General features: G+C 41.9%; 1 protein-coding gene across 4 annotated transcripts in view; it reads right to left on the minus strand.

Moving 5' to 3' along the window:
* PSPC1 (paraspeckle component 1) overlaps positions 1-22,893 on the minus strand; it is a 95,368-nt gene that overhangs the window by 51,944 nt on the left and 20,531 nt on the right. For 3 of the 4 annotated variants that reach the window (XM_066582162.1, XM_066582163.1, XM_066582161.1), the window contains exons 4-7: positions 20,894-21,090; positions 18,824-18,908; positions 17,408-17,510; positions 1,902-1,959 (exon numbers count right to left, since the gene is read on the minus strand). In XM_066582162.1, coding sequence (XP_066438259.1) covers positions 1,902-1,959; positions 17,408-17,510; positions 18,824-18,908; positions 20,894-21,090 — 443 coding nt within the window. The remainder of the gene's footprint in view (positions 1-1,901; positions 1,960-17,407; positions 17,511-18,823; positions 18,909-20,893; positions 21,091-22,893) is intronic. The other variant, XM_066582164.1, reaches the window with a different exon arrangement.

The raw sequence follows: 22,893 nt of genomic DNA on the forward strand, positions 1-22,893 counted from the left end.
CATCTTGTCTCCACCGCAAGTATGAGTGAAGACGTTGTGAAGGCTTTACCCACCCACTGTATGCCCCCAAGCTGCTGATTGGTTGCCTGCAGCAAGGTTCTAGCAGCATGTGGACTCATGTTTGCCTGGGATGGAGGATTAGGGTTAGTTTCAGCGTTAGGTTAAAATTATTAGCTGTAAATGCTTAGCTGTGAGAGCGGCGGCAGGGCCACAGTAACATGGGAGCATTTTCAGCAAATAATTTAAGCCCAACGCAAACTAACCCTCACCTTCCATCGCAAGCAAACCTGTATCCCCACGCTGCCAAAAGACTGCCACCCGTGTAACATCCTTTACCCCCACCCCAGCGACCGCTGCTGCCAGGCTGTTAACCAGGGCCATGCAGACATGTGCCCCGTTTCATGGGCACACAATGAGGAGAGAAGGAGCAGCTATGAGCAGCGCAGGACGACCTTCTGCCGCCCAGCTCTTACCGATGCTGCAGTTCTCCAGGCAGAGATGCAGAAAACTTAGCAGTGCCGCAGCCCTCCAGCCAAAGATGCAGAGGACCGGAGGAGCAAGAAGCGAGAACTAAGAGCCCGCGAACCGGCAGGAGCCAGAAGGCAGAACGGAGTGCTTGGTGTACCAGGACCTGAAAGGCCAAGGAGCGAGCAGTCTAGGCAATCAGGAAGATGGGGAGTCACCTGTCTGTCAAACAGCCTTAGACTTGTCGACACCCACCACTTCCGCTGTCGAAAAGGTACACCAGTACCTATACGTGCTTGCTCAAATCGCTTTTCCTCCTCAGATTGAGTACCGAGCTTACTTGTTTAAGTCTCTTGATATCAGACATGCACACACAGCTTCATGAGCGAGTAATCCTCTTTGGTGTGGCAGTGGGGAAAGGCAGCATGATGAAGTGGGCAAGTCAGCGTGGCGGATTGCCTGTAGGACTTTCTCACATCACACTTTCCATAGTACTAACATCGCAACAGCTAATTAATCCCTAAAATGGCTAATTCTGCCTCCCAAGCCAGGAACGCCACGGCACCCATTGTGGGCTCTGGTGGCCCCTCCATTGGAAATTACTGCTGTAAGGTAATGAAATGTCTAGTAGTCCGCTGCACGGCTTGTCAGAGCTTAGGAACCCTGGGGATCCATTATAATGCAAATCATAGGCCATGTGAGGGCTTACTGTGGGGGAATAGAAGTGAGTTCAGAGATCACATATCTAAAGGGAATGGAACACCTTTTACTTTTATTAATTAAAACCAGATAGTGAAACATTCCATTTTCCTAATGTGCTTTTATGTTCTGATGCTAGATTTTATTCTATACTTGTACATATCTATGGGGGTGGAGTGGATCTTGCCTTTGCTGCACAGATGTGTTTTACAGCAGCACATATGGACATTCATACAAGAGACAATAGCCGACCTAAATACTTCTATGGGAAACTGTTATGCGTAAGATACATGACCTGTGCAGAGGTCATTGCTCTTACCACCACCTGTTGTGAATGGTGGACCCTTTCACTGCATTTCTGCCTGAGATAATTTGACGACAGCTGAAAACTGCTCTCAACAGAGCAGGTGGTGTCAGACTACTATTTGGCCTAGTGGTCAGTATGAAAATTTATGACTTTTTTTAGTACTTTTCCTTATATAAGGACAATAAAAAAACAAGATTCTTAAACGTTTAATATAAATTTGATTTACTCAACAGGTTATTTATGGCTGTTTTTCACAGTGATATCTTTTCACAAAAGTCATTAAAACTTATCAAAATTAAAACAGAAACCCCGCAATAACAGAATACAGTACAATAATAAAAAAATGCCCAGGTCAACTATAATGCCAAATCATGGGTTGTGGGGACGAGAAAAAAAAAAGTTAAAAATTGCTTCTAGTAAAGCTCCCTACCTCCCATGTTTATTGCTCCACGGACGCCCATATCACCCATTCTCAAATCCTGTTCTCTCTGAAAATAAACATAGTTTTTGTAATCAACCTAGATAAAATAAAATTTAAAAATGTGTATGGGAAGAGTATTTATTATCGTATTTCATAACCATCATGCAGGGATAAAGGAAAAAAAAACCTTCAAGTCATTTATGCTGAAAGTAATTCTTGCTTGGGGGGGGGGGGGGGGGGGAGAAAGATAAAATTATAGTAACAAGCATACAAAAACTAGAAAATGTGCCAATTGATAAAAGCATTTCAGTACGAATTTCCAGCATTTCAGTATGAATTCCCACCATTTCCCTTAATCCACAAGTAGAACACTAATAAAGCCTTGCTAGGATCAAATATACACTCGGGCTCCCTAGGTTTAAAAGTTTACAAAAAAATATATATGCAACATCTCACATTTACATGGAAATCTTAAATTTTAAACTTGGGGAAAAAAAACACAATTACAGATGTTAACATACTATTCAATTTTAAAGGCAGCAAAAAAAAAAAAAAAGGGTTGTAAAAGGTTACAATGAAACCACTGCACCAAGTAATAGTAAGTTTGGTTCCTAGCTGCCTTTATTGCTACGAACAGCATTTGTATCATGCAATGCAAGTGGATACTAAAAGGTCAACGATTAGGCAAGGCAAGAAAATGATGCAGATTTACAAAATAAAGAGGCTTTTCAGTACGTTCATATGCCAAGGGTCTTACTTCATGTAAAACAAAGACCGCTCACTGTTTCTAAGTCACATATCTTGATTTTGGTGCCAATTGATTTTTGCTCACACTTTGTAACTAGTTACTCTGGTTTTACTTTACAAAACAAACGTTTATCTAAAAGTTTACTTTATGCAGCCATTACTTTTATAATTGCAAAAATATCAAGTTAAAAAAAAAAACAAAAAAAAAAACTGCTTATGCTTAATTTCGGCAGCCTTTTGTTAAAGTTATACAGCATGTCCTAATACACAAGATTAGAAAAAGCAACTGCAGGTCACTGAACATCAGCACAAAACCATATAAAAATCTTTCACAAAAATTTCATACTGCCCAACATTTCATGGAGAGACTAAAAGATGACAAATCAGAAAGTCTGGATATTGTACATACAGTAAGTGGCAAACATGAGTTCAAATTGTTAGGGCCTGCAAGATAAATATGATGGATGCCTTTGTAACACAGTTTAGTGATAATGAGTTCTAATATAATATAGTCACGCATTAAGATCAACTATACACAAAAAGTAAAGCAGTTTACGCTGTTGAAAATGGTGACAAATCAGGATGGAGCATGTAACATAACAGTATTAGGAGAAACAGGACCTGATCACTGTCATACATGTGAGCCAGTGTCTGTTAAAGGGCAATCACAATGCCTTCCTTAGCCACATCTCTATGACACAATCCCTAGTGAAATCTTATACCTGCCATAAAGGAAGAAGAAAACGGGCTGAAAAGCATTCATAAATACAGGACATAGGAGTTGTTTAATTGATAAACGTGCCTGAATAGGTTTCATTTGCTCACATTAATTCCAGAGTGCTGTAAATAAGCATAAAGGACTTACGTATATACCATGAGACAAAAACACAACACATACGATAAACATGATTAAGGAATGACAGACTGGTACAGATGGAGAGAGGACCCCGGCCGTGAAGGCTTACAGTCTACAAGAGATCAAAACAGACCGCTTCATCAAGAGGCCAAAGACGGTATACTTAGACTTACTCAAAAGTGAGAAGTCAAGAAAATTTGTATCCAGTCTAGGCAACTGTGCTAAATGCATCAGCAGCACAAATCCCACTCATGTTCAATTAATTTACTGCAATATAGCAGGTAATTAAAAAGCTTAATTTACATAGAACAGCGCATTAGCTAAGGCTAATGAAGAGATTTCTTCAGAGCAACCTTTAAGCTAGATAATAGAGGTGAAGGGAGAGGTGGCTATAAGCTAAACAGCAGCAAAGGGCTCACTCACATGGGCGTATGGAACTTGCGTATTTGCTACCCATGTAGAATTCCTATTGCCTATATTGGTGCGTATTACCAAAGCTTGGGTTTTTTCATTCATGCTTGCAACATGCACATGAAAAAAACAGTGTGAGGCCTCCCTCACACAGGGCGTTTGCAGAAACGTAGTGTTTTGCAACGCTGCGTTTGCTGCAGATTCCGCCCCCTTTCAGCAGCGCTGGCATACTTTATGCTGAAAAGAAGAAAAAAAAAGTAATGCTCACCTAGCCGCTGCAGTCCGGGTCGCGGCCGCTGGTCTCTGCAGCTGATCCGGGTTTCCTCTGCACTCCCAAGTCTATTGCCGTAGGCCAGGTTTGAGAACCCCGGATCCGGCAATAGAGTGCTGTGATTGGTTGTCGGCGCTTGCTCGATGCCCAATCACAGCCCTTCATTGACTGTCTCAGCCAATCAGCGCCGGCAAGCTCTGATTGGCTGAGACAGTCAATGAAGGGATGTGATTGGGTATCGAGCAAGCACCGACAACCAATCACAGCACTCTGTTGCCGGAGCCGGGGGTTCTCAAACCTGGCCTACGGCAATAGACTTGGGAGTGTTGGAGAAGCCCGGATCAGCGGCAGAGAGCAGCGGCCGCGACCCGGACTGCAGCGGCCAGGTGAGTATTACTTTCTTTTCTTTCTCTACCTAGCTGGGACTGATTTTCGGGGTGAGGGCTTCTATTGAACTCTACCCTATTTTGGCTACTGTGGTGATCCACGCTACATGAACCGTCTCACTGTTTAGCAACAATGTTACGACTAGAGTTTGCTGCTGCACAAGCCCAGCCCAATCACCATTACCATGTAGGAGTGGGTACAGGCACACAAAGTATTCAAAGGCAACCCATCATCCCTATGAGCACCTTAAACTAAGTTATGGCACTCACAGCCCAGGTCCCGAGGAGTCCAGGGATATACTTTTTATACTCTCAGCTCCCTGTTCCAATCAGTCACCACTGAAAGTAAGCACACAACAGTGTATCAGACTCATCTCCGCAGGCTCTGCACGAGCACTCTCATAGAAAACAACGGGAATGCATGCACACAGCCTGCAGAGTTTAATGCATTGTTGCGCGCAACAGCTTTCAAGAGTAACATTGTGGGAACTGGCCCTTCTTGATGCTTATCAAATTCGCCATCACCACGTCCTCAGGCACAGAGTTCCACAGTCTCACTGCTCTTACAGCATTTTAGTGCAGATCCTGTGCAGACGGCTCAATAGATGTCAATGGGTGCGGACGATGTGCAGAGCATCCGCAAATACAATTGCAGATTCTCTGCGGATTTGAAGGTTAAAATAAATTAGTGGGGTGGGGAAAAAGCTGGGAGTTGGGGTTGCAGATTTTATTTTACCCGTGCGAAAAACCGATTACATCAGCGATCTCCCGCAAATGGTATCCACAGGTGTCCCGCTGCGCAAATCCACATGCAGAATCCGATCCGCCCGTGGACATGAAAATACAATCCCCGCAGAATCTGCTGCAGATTCCGCCCGGATTTGCTTTAAAATTGTATTTTTTCTTGCCTGCGGATATCCTCACCTATAGATAGCAATGTGGCTGATCCGCACTAAAATTGAGCATGCAGCGTTTTTTTTTCCGCACGTGAAAAACGCAAATCGATTAAAATGCCATTTGTGGGTGCAAAATTTAATTTAATTGACTGCAGATGGCCAATGATATTCCTATGGGCAAAATTCCCCCCATGGAATCCGCAATTCAATTTTGCTAATGGACATGAGGCCTTAGAGTAGAGAGAACATTTACTGTTCGGTGCCATCATATTTCCAAGACACATATCTAGAACATTTTTTAGTCTGTTTAACAGATGTCAGAGGCAAAGTTATGCTTCCCACGTTTATTAGCAATTTACACATTACATGTAAACACGCTTGGTCACAGTGGTAACACATTTACCCATTTAGACATCTCATTTAAAAAGCAGAAAAATCACAAATTTACACGAACACACAACAATCATTACAGATCTAGGATAGGTAAAGTCCAGACAGGATTATTAGGTTATTTAGCCATTACAGCTGTTAGATTCAGCCTTTTCTGTAGTTTAGCTTTCCTGTTTCCAGGTTTTTCCCCCCTCGCCTTGTCGGCTTCCTCTTCATCCCAATGCTAATTGTTGTCTGAATCTTAAACAATTATAATTACATTTGTTTTACCAGACACAGAATATCACTTCACAGATAGACAATTGGCAACGCAAAAACGTTTTACTATTATGTGGAAGGAATTCATCTGCAACATACTGGAAATGAGTTACGCCTACAGATCATTTCGTCAACTTCAGTTTCTACTATTCAGAAAAATTTATATTTTTTTACAAAACAAAAAACTACTTTTAAATATCAAAGTGAAATGGTAATTGTGTTAAATTCTTATATAAACCAGAAAATGCTGTAGGTTGTCACATGGGGAGTCGGTCATATTATCGCCGCAGCACGGGAACCCAAAGTACAGCAGCAAGGAGGTTCAACACTGAAATAATGGGGAATTGAACAGATAATGAAAGAAAAGTTATTTTACAACAATCCCTGCCTTTAACTTAACTTTTTTGGACTCTCGGAAAATCCATTTTAACTCCATTAAAAAGTTGTGTAATCCTTCATAAAAAACTGCATTTTAAAGCATTATGAATCCAGATTTAATAAAACCAATTTGTCACTTTTATAAAAAGATATGAATGTCATAAACTGTAAAGAAATCTCCCATAAGCAAGTGAGTAGATCAAGGTTTCACACATGAAGTTAAAGTGTTACACTTAATTTAGAAGGCATGGGTTATGCACATTGGAAGGACTGTTTTTGGTGGAGTTCCTGGAGTGAATGAGGGGTGAGGCTTAAAGCAACTCTCTGGTTTCAGGAGAAAATTCTGTCCCAGGACAGGAGGGTATGTTACTTGCAGTTCTCTGCCACCTCCCTCTGATCCTCTGCTTCGGGCCCTGTTTTCGTCCGTCTAAGGTGGCTGCAGCAGTTTTATAATTACGTAATGCAAACTGCATTGCTCTCTGATTGTACAGTGCTGATCACATGAGCAGCTCTGACCAATCAGAGAGCAGCTATAATGTATTGTAGTCCAACACTACCACTGCACTGTGGGGATTAGGCAGTTTGAAGATTGCGTTGGTCATTGCCGATGTCCAAAACAGAATCTGGAGGATTAGAAGGTTGCTGGTAATATATACAACCTCCAAGGACACAATTTTGCCCTGAAACCAGAGAACGGCTTCAAGATTTCCTGCAATCGAGCGTTCAAATGCTGGAATGTAAGCATGTATTTAAATTTGCTGCAAACACCATAAATGATGTTCCACTGGTGCCCGTTATACAATTCATTGCTACAATAATCATTGCTGCATTGCTATAAGCGAGAAATGTTCAAAACAGAATTTATCAGGAATGTTATGGTCCATAAGTAGACATTTCATATATATGAAGTAACCAGTTTTTATATTTACAAAATCACTTACTCATATATAGTTTTTAAATCAAAACACAGATACTGAAAAGAAAAAAGTATTACTTCTTGTTTGACAATGGGAAATCTGAAGACAGCACTAACATTGATAGCAACCTAAACTTAATGATGATGATAGCGACTTCTAAAGCAAGTGTTATAAATGCAAGCATACTAAGTAGAAACACGCTACCATATTTTAACTACCGTTTTTGGTCTGTAATATGAGCAAAAAAGGAATGTATGATGCTGCGAGTTTGGGTCAAGAGACCCGCAGTCAGGTCAGAACGCACCTCCGTATTACAGATGCAAACTAGCTGAAATACAGCAATGTACTCCTGGCCTGAAGGAGCCGAACCTCACTGTACGGCAATGCTGAAAAATTCACAGATACTTGAAAGCAGAGAAAACTGTTGCATCCTGATAATGTATTTAAAGACTACTGTGAAGGTCAAGTTTGTTAACATCGACAATGAGAAAAATGGAGAGAATTAAGATGGGTTTTCCGACACAGCCCTCATTTACCCAAACCTGAATTTTTTACGTGCCATTACTACTGAGGAACAACCCCCTTACCTACTTGGCTTGTTTCATTGTATTCCGTCTGCTCTAAAAAGGTACCCACTGCTGCTTGTTGAAGTACACACACACACCAATTCTGATCTGGTTAACTACATGTTCTGTCATCTTTAGCATTTGCATCGGAGCCAGCATTTCATCTGTCCACCCCCTGCATGCTCCAGCCTGTCCATCCACTCTGAAGCACATTCAACCTGGAATATCAGGGTAGGTCACCAGTGAACCTGAAGTCCGTTTGCCATTATTTTACTTTTGTTGAGCTTCAATAAAGTTTTGGATTTTATTCCTCGGATTGGAACACTAGCCATCGTCAAATGTAGACTCAGATACGATTCAGACTCAAATGATAGGGTATTGATCAGAAGCCCTCAAAACCCCCTACAAAATTATTTTTACATGGTTAATATAAGGTCTTATTCTATAACATAGGATGCTTGTCGTGAAGCACAACCCTTACTTCTACTCATAATTTGTGTAGAAATGTACTTCTTTTCAGGATCCTAGTGTTCAGCAGTGATCCATGTCCTATTTCCTGCCACAAATGTATTGTTCATCGGAGGCAGCACTTGCTGGTATGAAAATTAGGATTTCCAAAGATGGGGTGGGGGTGGGGGTGCTCTCCTCAAAACTAACAGCAAGATTGTTGCTGCTGCCCAAAGCAACCACTCAGAGCTTAGCTTTAATTTCAGCAAGTTTCAGAAATAAAAGCAGTGCTCTAAATGGTTTTCATCGGCACCAAGGACAGTCATGCTGTAAGACTGTTTTAATAAATGAGGCCCAGTGCCATCTGCAGGGTTCTGCTACTAAGAGCGTAGATTACTTGGATTACTCTATGGAAGAGCGTGTTTTTCTGGTAAGCACATACTGATTGACTGGTTCATTTCTGGAACGAACGTCAGCAGCAATTCTGGGCAAAATTTTAAGGTTGTACTGTACTAGCAAAGCGAAAACAACAAGAATTTTGTTAGATGCACATCAGGGAGGGAAGCCAAAAAGATCAAGTGGTTCTGTTTGGCCATGTGAATAGGCAAAAAAAAAAAAATATGGATTTGAACCACAGCTAACCAGCATGGAATCCACGAAAAAACGCTGCATCCAATTAAAAACTGCTGTGTGGCGCACATTTTCCTGACGCTATGTTTTTCAAGATCAACACTGAACATTCCGCTTTCAATGTGACCCATTATCGGGACAATTCCAATGAAAAACAAACTGAAATCTTTGGGTTGGGGGGAAAAAAAATGTGGTTCATAAATATGCACACCCTAAAAATACTCTGTTGATGTGCCCTTTGACTTCTTGACAGCATTCAGACTTTTTGGGTAAGCGTCCATCAGCATGCTACATATGGATTTGGCAATCAGCTTTCAATCAGAATGTCTTTAGACGTCAGACGCCCGATTAGAAAGGGTTAAAAGGTTCTAGATTGTGATCCCACTAAAAGCAGCCCCCCAGGCTTAAGGTCCCCTAACTTTGCCTTGTCCTTAGTTCCTCTGAGGAGATTTTCATTTTATCTGAACTCCGTCCCAGATTTCTGATCAGACAGTTGTGTGCAGGAACATGTGGCAGACGATCCAATTGAGACCACATCTATGAGAAGAAACTATCTTTATGATATATAGAGGATTGGGGATCTTTCTGTTTCTTGATATTTATGGCATACTCTGTTTATAAATGAATCAAGTGATGTGACCAGATAGCAAGTCGTGTCTACAGCGAATGTCTTCTGCTCCATGAATGTTGATGCCGCTGTTTGTACCATGGACCCAAGTATGGATTTACGGATCATCATTCTTGAAAAATAATAGCTTGGGGTGATGAGGAAGACTACAGCTGATTGGATCCTCCATGTCATCAGAGACCTGTAAAAGACAAACTGACCCCTGCAAGAAGTACTGGTCACCAGCACCCACAAGAGCTTGAATCAGCCATCTGACTCAGACAAGGTTCAGAATCGCACGCATCTACAAAAAGGCAAGATTCTTGTTACAAGAGTCATAGAAAGTAATATGATTTAGGAAGGAGCTCATAAAAGCAACAGCTATGATGCCATATTCTAGAGACACATGGATGAGGATGTTGAATATTTTATGGTCGAGATTCTCTTTATGAAGACAGGCACAGCAGTGACCATTAGTAAGTAATAATCCATGTGTCCTGTCTCTCCCCCCCCCCCCCCCCCCCCCATCAGTCCAGCAGTCCATCAGTCACGGTTCACTATAGGATTCCTCGACTGGGGATTTTCCTCTCCTGCGGGCTGTACTTACGACTCTTCGTAAGTCACAGGCCCATCATCAGGGCAACATTTAAGACCTGTGCACTAATTTTTGAGAAAAGCTACATTTGACACCTTGAATAAAGAAGTCCGTGTATATCGAGGTGCAGTGTAGCCGAGTCTCTTTTTGAACTTTTACAGTACTTAATAAAGCAAAGGTGGTCAACTGCAGAGAGGTAACCATAGGAGGTGCAATATTTCAATATTACATGACGACATTTTGTTAAAATGTATCCCAACTGTTCTATAATACACATAATGTAAAAGTCTACCGACATGTCTGCAATCCAGGGTGCACAAACCTTTGTGGTCCGAATAGCACATTGTCTTATTGAATCACTCCCAAGGGATGCAATAAAACCTAAATATTACCAAATTAGATATTTATGGCATATCAAGAACATATTCTATGAGTGATAGATGGGAGTTCTGGAAGTGAAATCTGTACCAAGTGGTACAATATAGGTCCTCTTCTCAAACTGGCACTATAGAGAAACCACCATTCACTGTGGTAACAACCTCACAACTCCCATGAACTACAATGGACAGAGCCACCTGCATAGAGGCCACCTCCAAGGCTATATTCAGGGGGCTGTATGCGACTCTTATCAGACAGCAAATGGACACCCATTAGTGCGCTGTCCAATATCCATGGACACTGTACATTACATGCTGTCTTCTGTGAAAACAGATGAGAATAGGACATGCAGCAATTTCTTTTATATTAACCATTGGTCTGGGTGAAGGTTTATGTGAATAGGAGCATAGGCCATTATGAATCCATATGCAGTCAATGGAACACATGGGCAGCAGACAGCACAAATATACAGCCGCCTAAATCATAAATTTATACAATCCTGGTTTTAAAACTTCATGCTTCTGAAGAGACTGCTTAACAGCACAGTATTCTTTCTAGTGACATCCAATTGATAATTGTGACTAGCACTAAAAATGGTGCTCTGAACATCACTTAAAAGGGGTGTCCAGTTAGAAACTGCAGGATGTCAGTAATACTAGATAGCCAGGGGTCCGCCACCTAATCAGCCGTTTGCGAGGCCGATGTGCTCATGCACGGATTAGATTTCTACAGGAACAAAGGGGCACAAAGACCTCGCTGCACATTGTGTCCCCCTTGGCCTTGCGTCTCCCTTGAAATATGGCTGGCAAAAAGCACCAGCAGATTAGAAATTTTACACAATTAGTTTAAACAAAAAATTTACAGATTTTTTAGAAAAGCAAAGTATAAATAGTAATGGGTGCCCATGTTAATGCATTAGACAAGCTGCACTTCAAACATATATTCAAACCAGTCAGAAACGCTGCGGATTTTCTTCAGTGGAATTTGCTGCAGAGAATTTTCAGAATTTTCAGCACAAGCATTGCAAATGGGATTCTACAGATACAATCCACATGTCGCAGAGGAAACCTGCAGCATTATATTAGCCCAAGACATTATTTTAAATCCACGATATGTCAACTTATGCTGCAGATTATTGTCATGGATTTTACTTCTTCAAATGAAGTCCACAACATGTGAACACCCCCTAATAGTCAAACATTATGACAATTTCAAATGATTTCAGACTGCACTTTGTCTACATTTACATGCATATAGTTCTAACATACAAGACGGTTGAGAATATTGCATTTGAATATACAATAAGCACATAGTGATAATACACAGTACTATAAAGGAACTCAAACAATAGCTAATAAATGGTTAGATCAGGTGTCCATTCTCTTTTTCACAGTGCTGATGAATAAATGAGAATTAGTTTTTTCCTAGCATGAGCTGCTAAACACTAATATGGTTGAGCAAGATGTAAGCCACATATATACATTTTATAGTCTCAAATAAGAAAGTTACAAAACTTATTCTTCTAAATTTGTAAACATTTTCACTGAAAGCAACGCTGTATTAAATCTGTAAAAAGCGATGAAATGTATAAAATGCTGCATTGTGAAAATCATCTACACTGCAAAATAAGAAATATTACATAGTGAAATATTCATGCTCCGGTTTATGAACTGCAATGGACAGCGCCACATGCATAGAGGCCACCTCCAAGGCTATATGCAGGTGGCTGTATGCAAGTTGCACTTAACAGACAGCACATGGACACCCAACAGTGCGCTGTCCGATATCCATGGACACTGTACATTACATGCGTTATTGGCGTCCGTGAAAACAGATGAGAATAGGATGTGCAGCAATGTCTTTCAGAGGAACCATTTATGCATAATACGGATCAAATGTAATTAAAATGCCTCCCTCTGCTCCCCCCTTTTAAGTTGCAGAGATGGTTCCAGCTTTTTGATTAAAAGTAGGCACTCCAAAACATGCCCCGGATAGAATGAAGACCGATAAGGCTATGGTTGCATCACATTAGGTCAACATACTCGGTGCATTCTTTCAGCCTCCATCAACTTTCTTTAAAATTTTTAAAGCATCACTCTGCATTAGTGGAAAACGTCAGGGGCTTCTGCTGATTTACAGAAAAATACATGGAAAGGAAGACTTGTCAACAGAGAAAGTATTGTCAATAGAGCCTAAAGCATAGCAAAATGATAACATTCAGTACACTCAATTATCATTAAATATCACTGATAAAATATTAAATCAGATTGTGTAAGGCTGGGTTCACACTGGGCGGATTCCCGTCGGAAATCTCACGGTTTGGCCGCAGCAAAAACCGCGAGTTTTCCGCCGGGAGAACCGCCGCGGTTCAGAAGCGGCTCGGCCGCATGCTTTTCCGTTGCGGCCGGCGCTCCCATAGAGGAGAGCGCGGCCGCGGCGTAAATAAACAAAAAAGGAAAGGTAAATAGACATGCTGCATCTTTTGAAACCGCGGCTGCGGCCACCGCAGCTTCAACCGGATTTACCGCAGCGGATTAGCCGTCCCGTGTGGACGAGATTTCTGAGAAACCTCGTCCACATGGCTGGCTAATCCCGAGATTAGCGGCCGCGGGCAGATCTGCTGCGGCAAATCCACCCGGTGTGAACCCAGCCTTAAGGCTACAAGACCGGAAGGTAGATAATATGGCTAGGGCAATCTGTGTTACACAAGGTCTCAGAAAGTCACATGACCAAAAGACATTTGTACTATTTGGCTGTTTAATAGCCAAATTAGAGGTTGGCAAATCACAGACCGACTGTAGGCAAGTCACATGCAAATAACATTCCTGCCTATGGTGGAAAAGTTGCATGCGATTTTTGCCCAAAATCTGAACGAGTTCGTTTTGTTCAAGTGTCATGTCGCAGTTGTGTTGGGTCACAAGCTGCAACATTCTAATCATCATGTTGCGCAATGTATGTTGCCATGTAGAATTAGGGTCATTCCAGAATAAAATCTCCCAAGGATTAACATTCGACCACCTCCAATTTTTACAAAACTTTGCATATTTGTTTGTTGACCCAAGGTCATAGGGTCAAGAAATATAGGGGGTTCAATTTTCTGAAGGTCACAAAAACCAGTAGTTTTTGATACGTCAGATTTTTGAAACTACAGGAAGATGTGGGGGATACTCTCCGTATTGGGATTTTTTGTTACTCACTGTAAAATCCTTTTCTTTGATGTTCATTAGGGAACACAGCGAAGACCTCAGGTATAGCTCCTACAACTGGGAGGTGGACACTGGGCAGCCTCCAACTAAATCCGTTTGTACACAAGCAGGAGAGTAAAGGCCCATTTACACAGAGTGATGATCGCTCAAACGACAGTTTTTAAGTGACAGCTTTGAGCAATCATTTTGCATAAACTATTAAGTAGCTACTCAGCTACTTAAGAGCAATTAAGTGTGCAAATGAAGCCTTAGCTGAAAGCAGTTAATAGCCCAAGGGCTCTTCTCTCCATTCCGTTCCTTTGTTCTCCAGGGGGGAAACAATGCCACCAACACTCCCCGTGGAGAACTGCTGATAAGACTGAATGAGGATTTTTAGGTTGGACTGAATTTAACAATAAGCTAGCAGTGCACGAAAAGTGCACGATGGCCGCGCGTTTAGACAACGATTGTCGCTCAAACAATCGTTTTTTAGCAATCATCGCTCCGTGTAAATGGGCCTTAAGAGCCCAAGGGCTACTGGTTGTATGTTTTAGTTGAATTACATATTCAAACGAATACATAAAGGGGGAAGTTCAGAACAAAAACAACTGGTTCCCCGGTAACAAATGGGTGGGTGCTGTGTCCCCCAATTAACATCTGAGAAAAAAAGGTTTCAAGGAAAGGAGCAAAAAAATCCAAAGAACATCCGAGAAAAGGTTTTTAATGGGGGAGAAGCAAGAAATCCTGTTTTCTCTGCTGTGTTATTGGGGGACACAGCAAAGACCTCAAAAACAGTTCCCAAGTGTACGCCAGAAATACATGTGATGCAATCAGGGTACTACCGCCTGAAGAATCCTGATACCAATACCAGTGTCAGAAGATACAAAAATATGCACCCTGTAGAATTTCATGAGCGTATTAAGTGATGACCAGGTTGCATCCTTGCAAACATGAAGCACAGAAGCATTATGTGACACCGTCCAGGATGCACCCACCGCACGAGTGGAGTGGGCCATGACCCCAAGAGGTGGAGACTGCCTTTAGCACGGTAGGCCTCCGTGAACGCCAACCTCATCCAGCAGGCGAGTCTACACTTGGAGGCCAACAGACTCCTGACAAGAGCCATCAGGTATGAGGAACAGGGAATCAGAATGGCAAAAGCATCTTGTACGAGACATTGATCCGCAGTACGTATACGACATGCAAGTTTGTGAAGGTGACATTCCATAGGGTGTGAAAGCCTCAGACAGCATGATGTCCGCATTGAGGTGAAAGGTCGAAATCCTAAAAGGTCCCTAATGGATAACTCCGATATTATCTGGAGCAGGGACAAAGGATCAGGGTACTATAGGTTTCCTCAGCCTAAGTAGAAGAAGCCATGTGTATCGTGTCAGACACTTCATACTATACCTAGACTACAGCAGACCGCATTGGTAACAAAAATAGTTCTCATTACTCTGGTCTAAGATACTTAAAACCATGAGATTATAACAAAGAAGGAGAAAGACTTTAATTGTTGAGAATCTAAGAATGCCAATTTTCTAAAAATTCACAAAGACCAATCATATCCGGCATTAACTCTGTAACAAGTAATCTTGATCAAAGTTTAAATACTATTTCTTCTATTTTAAGACCAGATAAAGCCATACCCTCCAAACAGAAGGACTTCATTTTGGACAGCATCAATTTCAATCTACAAAACATCTATTTCTCCTTTGATACAAACAGGGACTACGATAGGTAAAAAATGTGGGCAGAGTTTTGCCAACTTATATGTTGGCAAATTTGAGAAAGTATATTCTGTCTGAACATAGATCATCAAGAAATATCAATACGAAATATAAACACTACAATAACTTAATGTTTATTTGGGACGGCCTGGAAGGGGATATAAATGCCTTCACTAGTTAACTAAACCAGAACCACTTCGAAACAGTTTATATCCAGAAAAAATTCAGAAGAGAGCATCGAGTAGCTAAACCTCATATTATGCCATGAAGAATAGAAAACCTCCAAATATTCTTCAGACCCACCGACACCAACAGATTTTTGAATTTCAGAAGTGGACACCACAAAAAAAATAGAAAACAAATCTACTTTACGGACAACTCCAGAGGGTGAGGCGCAACTGCACAAAAACAGAAAATTTAACCTAACAGAGCACAAAGAAAGTATCAAAAATCAGGTCTTTTATTTCATAGACTTTGTGCTATACTTATTACAATACTCGTCACATCCGGTATGTGGATCGCACCACATTCAGAACCTACACTGCAGAATACACAGTTCTAACGTAACACATGGAGTTTTGAATCAGTGTCTCCCATCATGCGGTTATTGTACATAATTATATCTTTGTTACCTTCTCTATAAACCGCTTTAGAGCAGATCCACACCCCAAATGTCCCTGACAGATTTGGGACACTTAAGAATAGATAAATATTCTGGAGCCACAAACTTAATATCCCATCTGTCTACGAAGGGTTGAAGTGAAGGACTAGAAAACGTTTTTGATAACTGATACAATTTGTAATTTTATTTCAAATGCAGATGCATGTTTTCTCAAATTATTCACTGGCTTCTAATATTTTCACCTCATCCCTGCACAAACATTCCCAATCTAACATTTACCAGTGTCCGCCTCCTAGTGGCAGGTGCTATACCAGAGGTCTTCGCTGTGTCCCCTAATGACAGCCAAAAAAATTATAGATTTAACACATTTTTTCCCCAACACTGTTATTGGAATATAAGTCAAAGTAGAATTGGAATATCATCAATTTTTTGGGAACGGAGCCACTCTGAAGAGAAAGCTGAAAACAAAATGTGTGTATATGCCCCAAACATTGAAGTTTCTTACCACAAAATTTTAGTAATGTGACATTTGTGGTTTGAGAAAATTTTTTTTATTGCAATTCAATGAAAATTTTAATTGATTAATTTCATTAAATGATTGTTTAGTTGAACAAATTGTATGTCCCGAAGGAGATTTCTGACCCAATTTGTGATATGACAAAAGATGCCGGATTTTGAATCATATCCGATATTAAATTAATCCCTTTGTATTTCTTGACACAATGACCTGTAATTTAAGTTTTTTATATTTTCTAGTAATGAACAAAAGTGCAATGTATCCCAAAAATCGTACATTGTGGGTGATTTGTCCTGGAATGACCCCCTAACCCTTAATCTGATCAAGCTGGTCAGTAGGTAACCCAACACTAAGCTAGGCACTAAGTAAGTTCAAAGCAACTTTGGCCAAGAAACCACATGGCCTTCTTGTTTTACCCTCATTACCATCAAGAAAATTAAGGGAGGAAACTTATGTTTTTTTGTTGTTTTTTTTAAAACAAAACCAAAAAGGCAGAAATATTATTGGTTTGTTTTGCTACCGTCTTTCACACTAGAGATAGCAGCAATAATGAGTACAACGACGACAAAGACCACCACAATTACTATAAAAAAAATAGCAAGCTTAGTATACAAAAACAGTGATGCAAAGAAACTGGAGAACATCCATAACGCTCAGCAGGATGAGGATGGTCCTTCTACAGAGAGACGACTTGTGAAAAGTGGACTGAATTTTGAAATATTACTTACAGTGTCCATGTAAGCTGGCTTAAAGTTTTCCTGACGTCTTAGATCATCCTGCTCCCTCTGACGAAGCATCTCCTCTTCACGTCGTCTCTGTTCTTCTTCGTGTCTACAGTAAATGTTAATATACAGAACATAAAGCAGGGTACAGATATCGGTGCAATGACCGAATAAAGCCACATAAGTGAACGTAACTGTATCCACTAATGGGAAGAGGGATGACAACTACTTCCTGAATCTGTAAATAATTATATGTTGTATCACGACGCCTTCTTAGCCAATCACCAGCTGTGTACTGGATTACGTGACTACAGCTTCTGAAAAATCTAAGTTTACATCATATAATCCCTTCATGTCACCCAAGAGATCAGAATTCAGAAGTCAAAAGATTGTGGGGACCCTGTGAAACACTGTCATGCTTTAGACCGGTGTGGGCTAATAGAAGGCTTCCAGGCCCTTTAGACCATTTCATTTATTTATGGAAGGAGCAATCATTTTCCAGTCTATACATCAAAGCTGACAAGCTAAGAAGCTAAGAGCACAGAAGCTACAAGTTTATTGACTGCACTTTAGTGGCTAAAATGAAGACTAATAATTCAAGATGTATTTAGGGATAGTCTCATTACAAACAAACATTCTGACTGTACATTACCCTCTTACAACATACACTAAAGCAGCTTTTTGACACAAGTGGTACTGGTGTATCTTGTCGACACAGGAAGCTAGGGTGTGACAAGTGTCAGCAGGAGTGAACGCCCCTGTCATGCCCCTAGATGCAGATTGGGAGACAAGACATAGCAGTTACACCCAGGGCGCCATTCGGAACTGTATGGGTGCGTTCCACGATGGGAGCACAGTTGCAAGTGCCTTCCCCGATGGCATCCCTGCAATGACCCGCTGCTAGGTCAGTGAGAATGCACAGCAGCCGGGACCACAGAGCTCTGGACAGTGAGGGAGCGGTGGCACGTGTGAACAAAGTTACCTGCACAGCGGTTTCCCCCCTTCCCTAAGCTGCCTACGAGTGCCTGACACTAACACTGGCTGGGTCTTAAGCAGTGGAGCAGGAAGGTAGTGGTGCACCTCCGGCACTTAGTGTACCTGGCGTGTCGCTTTGGTCACACAGGCGGATATTGTTCCCCGGCAGCCTCCATCTCCCCCTTTCCTGTGCTACAAGACATGTCCGTTGAGCGCTTAGGCAGCAGCATGGGCTGCATAAATCATGTGCAGCTGGGGAGCGCAGGCAAGCTCCGCGGCAGAACACCTCCAACCCCTCGTCAGCCAATGAGGAGGTTTGGGGGCGTTAATCCTTCACTGTCTCTCACCAGGGTCTCCACCCCTTTTTATGGTGGAAACAAGATACACTAGTGCAGACACAAGTTTTATAACAAAAAGAATGTTATAATACTTGATTGAAAAACGTACCTCATATGAAACTGCTTTCGCTTTTGTAGCTCCTGATTCCTCAGCTCCTCTAACCTTCGCAGCTCTTCCTGGCGTCTCATTAGATCTGCAGAAATACAGCAAATTATGTCCTTTACAGTGCTGTAAATGGTCCAAAAGACTACAATATACATAAAACCCACACTGCACTTCTCCTATAGTATGAAGCAAACACAGCTGAGTGTCCACCCATTAAAGGGTTCTGTTATTTAAAAAAAAAAAAAAAACAGAAAAAAAAAACACAATACTTACCTATTCCTACCCAGTCATCTTCTCCTGGCTCCTGCAGTCCCCCTGGTCACGTCACCTCACCACAAGCCGGTTGATTCTTCTTCTTCCAGTAACAAAGCGTCCATTCTCGTCAGTCTCCTTCCTTCAGGTCAATTAAGGCTGTGTCACTAGTCATGTAGCATTCACTGCCTAGTGGGCAGTGTTAAGCTATTGCCAAGACTGCGCACTCTCTCGCAATGAAAGTATATGAACGCTCGCCTTCGATATAGCACGCACAGTCTCCACGATAGCTCGACATTCCCTGCTAGGCAGTGAACGCTACATCACTAGTGACAATGTACACTGACCTGCAGAATGGACGCTCCGAAACAGGAAGAAGAGGATCCAGTCGGCTTGCGGTGAGGTGACCCAGGGGTCTGAGGAGCCAAAGAAGATCAGTTAGGAGAAGACGCGGTAAGAAGACTGATGGGGAGGGATAGATAATTTTTTTCCCCTAAACAAAAACTTTTTAAAGGACATAGTCTTTTTTAGATTTTAGTTTTTTCCTCCCAATCCCCCCCCCCCCCCCCCCCAAAAAAAAAACCCAACTTTTATTTTTTAGCCAACGCAGCTTTCTGAGGGTTTGTTATTTACGGTACAGGTTGTATTTTTTCAATGCTACTATTTAGCGTAGCATATAAATGTACTGAAAAACTTAATTTCTAAATAGAGTAAAACAGAAAAGACCTGCAATGTTGCCATCTTTAAGCAGCGTGAAGGTATTGCTTTCACAATGTTAACACTGCAGCAAAAATTACAACTTTATTCTGTGGGTCAGTGTGATCACGCTAACAAAATGTAGATTTTTTCCACTGCACTCTTTAAAAAATAAATAAAAAAATAAAGGCTGCATATATTTCATCTATGGTGTTGTGTGAGGGTTTTTTATTGTGGGATGATCTGCGGTTTCTACCGGTACCGTTTTGGATTGTATAATACTTTTTATTGCATATTTGCTTAGAGAAAGGATGTGTTTTTTCTGACGACGTTCACCATTCGGCATGAATTACATACTAGTATGATAGATTGGACTTTATGCGACGATACCAAAATGTATCTCCTCATCGTGAAGATGGCAGTTCGGAACACAATCGGGGGATTTGAAGGCTTAACAGCAACGATCAGAGCGAGCACTGATCCTGGCTGTTGTGAGCGGGTGTCAGTCAGTCGACACAGTGTATATGGAGTGGGTTTGGCTCTCGATCCACACAAACCTTGCATTCGGAGGGAGTACATGTATGTCTTTTAGGCTTAAAGAGACTCACCTCAAAAAACTAACATTTAACCGAATGCTCCCAAAAAAGTATATTCAGCCAACGCTGCAGTTGCTTTTAACATCACAAGGAGTATATAGCAGACATGGGCCATATTGTTGAGCTATGCAAAACCCAATTAAAGCAACCCAGATGGAAGACTATTGCATGCTCTAGTAACAAACATGGGATCAATAATAAGCTCTGGCAGCAACATTTCACCACATGGACGTAGGATGTCCTTTAAAACAATCAAAGGTCATAAACAGATACAGTAATTGTATAGACAAAGGGAAAACAGATTAAGGTACCCAAAGGGCAGGCAGGCATGTTAGCAAACTTCAAAGACAAATCAACTAATACACACTGCCATGTTTAACTTCCACAGAAATAAACGTCATCTGCAATTATTTAGACTGCAGATCTGGTTCGTAAAAGGGAGGAATAAAGTAACGTCTTTGTGTTCTCATGTTGTGTAATGTCTGACCTGACACACGCATGGCATATTAGGACAGGAGAGGGATCCTACCTTGCCTCATGAGCATCAGCTGGTGCTCGTGGCGAGCGGCTTCCATCTCGGCCTCCAATTTCTCCTTTGCTTCTTTTATGTTCCTGTCAACCTGCTCTCTCTGCTGCTTCTCCATCTCATAGAGAGCTTTCCATCTAGAAGAGTATTCAAACTCAAAGGTCCCCGGCTGAGCAAATCTTGGAGGCTCCTCCCTTTCCCTGAAAGCAAAAACACTCCATTTTAAGTAAAGCAATCTGACATGCAAAGGACTACTGAAAAAAAAAAAAAATATATATATATATATATAAATAATATTCTCTCTCTCTATCCACATTAAAACATTGTGTATGGGCTGCGGGTATCCGTGTCAATGCTGCAAGCCTAAGCCACCCTTTGCAATACAGGTTAGTGCTGTACGCAGGGTCACTGGCTGGGCTCGTGTGACCCCGGCCTGAGAGAAGGTATTAAAAGTCCCATCAGAGAAGGGTAAACATAGTGCAGTTAGATATACACTCCGTAATTTATTTTATTTTTTTTAAATAAATCAAGCACCTTGGAGAAGTTGTCAGTTTATTGCAAAACTCGGCATGCACTTACATCTCAGGCAGGTATGCAAATTCTTAAGAGTTGTGGTGCGATTAGATGAACAGTTTTGCCACTTGAGGCCCTAAAACGGGTTCCACCCTTGGCCTATGAAAAGGTTCTTAGAGGCTACCTGTGTGCAATGACCTCTCATCCACTTGGGTGGAACTTTTTGACCACTAGACGCCTCTGCGATGCAATCAAAGATATTTGCCCATTTAACAGAGTTTGAAAGGGGGGTGCATTGATGAATTGCCCTCCACCTGGGCCGTTCTGACCAGACTGTTAGGGGGTGTTGGGGCCAGTGGATTCACGAGGGCATATACACAAGGTGACCGGGCTCAGGATGCCCTTGACAGACAAGTGGTAGAAAGAATCCTTTGACTGCACAACATCATGAGCAGCTCTAACAGTTTCCAGAGACACCGGCACCATTGTTACAGGCCCGTGTGTCTGTCGGAACCATTTCCTGGTGCTTGGCTGAAGGACAATTGGTCTGACAAAGAGGCTTATTGGAATTCTTTTATAAGGCCCAATGTCCACCGGCAAACCAGAATTAATAAAACCGTGCGGGTCTTCCGCACGAGTGATCCGCGCCCATAGGGAATCTTTGGACACCCGCAGCTCATTAAATACCTGCAGATGTCTTTTTTCCCTGACGTGCGGATCGCACACGCAAGAAAGCACCCGCAGAATACTCCATTGTGTGTGTTTTTCCCACACGGACAGCTCCCGCGGCTTCTATTGAAGGCAATGGAAGCCATCCGGTCCCACGGCACACCCGCAGCTGTTATTGTGCTGTGGCGAGCTGAGCACATCCGCCGGGCCAAAGAAAGAAGTTGCGGCCATGATGGAGGGAAGACCCACAGCTTCCGGACAGGCAAGTATAATCTATTTTCTTGGCCTCATGTCTGCGGGCCAGGAGGTACCTGCTGCGGGATTCCGCATGGGTAAACTGTGCGGGCCCGAATTTTCCCGTGGACATGAGGCCTAATATTGGTTCTTCATCATCTATAGTGTGGGATGCTATGAAGACATTTATAAGGGGTCTTTATAAACAGACTCGTTTACATAAATCAGGATAGGATGCCATTATGGCCTTGCAGTGACGAGCTTTAGAAGGAGAGCAAGCATATATACATTATCCCACTAATCAGGCGGATCTTGTGAGAGGTATTGCAAAAAGTAGACATCTTTATGAAGCAAAAGATTCTGAGGAGGGGGAGGCAGGTGGCCACTTTTTGGCCTCTATAATTAGGGCACAGGGATCATCAGCTTATGTTACAGCATTGAGAAGGCAGGTAATTCTCGGATTATAGGGGTGGATAACATTTTGAAGACATTTTCCCTCTATTTTATGCCTCTAAATTAAGTGCGGATTATGAATATATAGCTCATCTACGGCCTGATAGAGGGGCTGCACAGTAAAATATCAATAT

Source organism: Eleutherodactylus coqui, chromosome 1 (assembly GCF_035609145.1).
Source record: "Eleutherodactylus coqui strain aEleCoq1 chromosome 1, aEleCoq1.hap1, whole genome shotgun sequence".
Classification (NCBI taxonomy): Eukaryota; Metazoa; Chordata; class Amphibia; order Anura; family Eleutherodactylidae; genus Eleutherodactylus; species Eleutherodactylus coqui.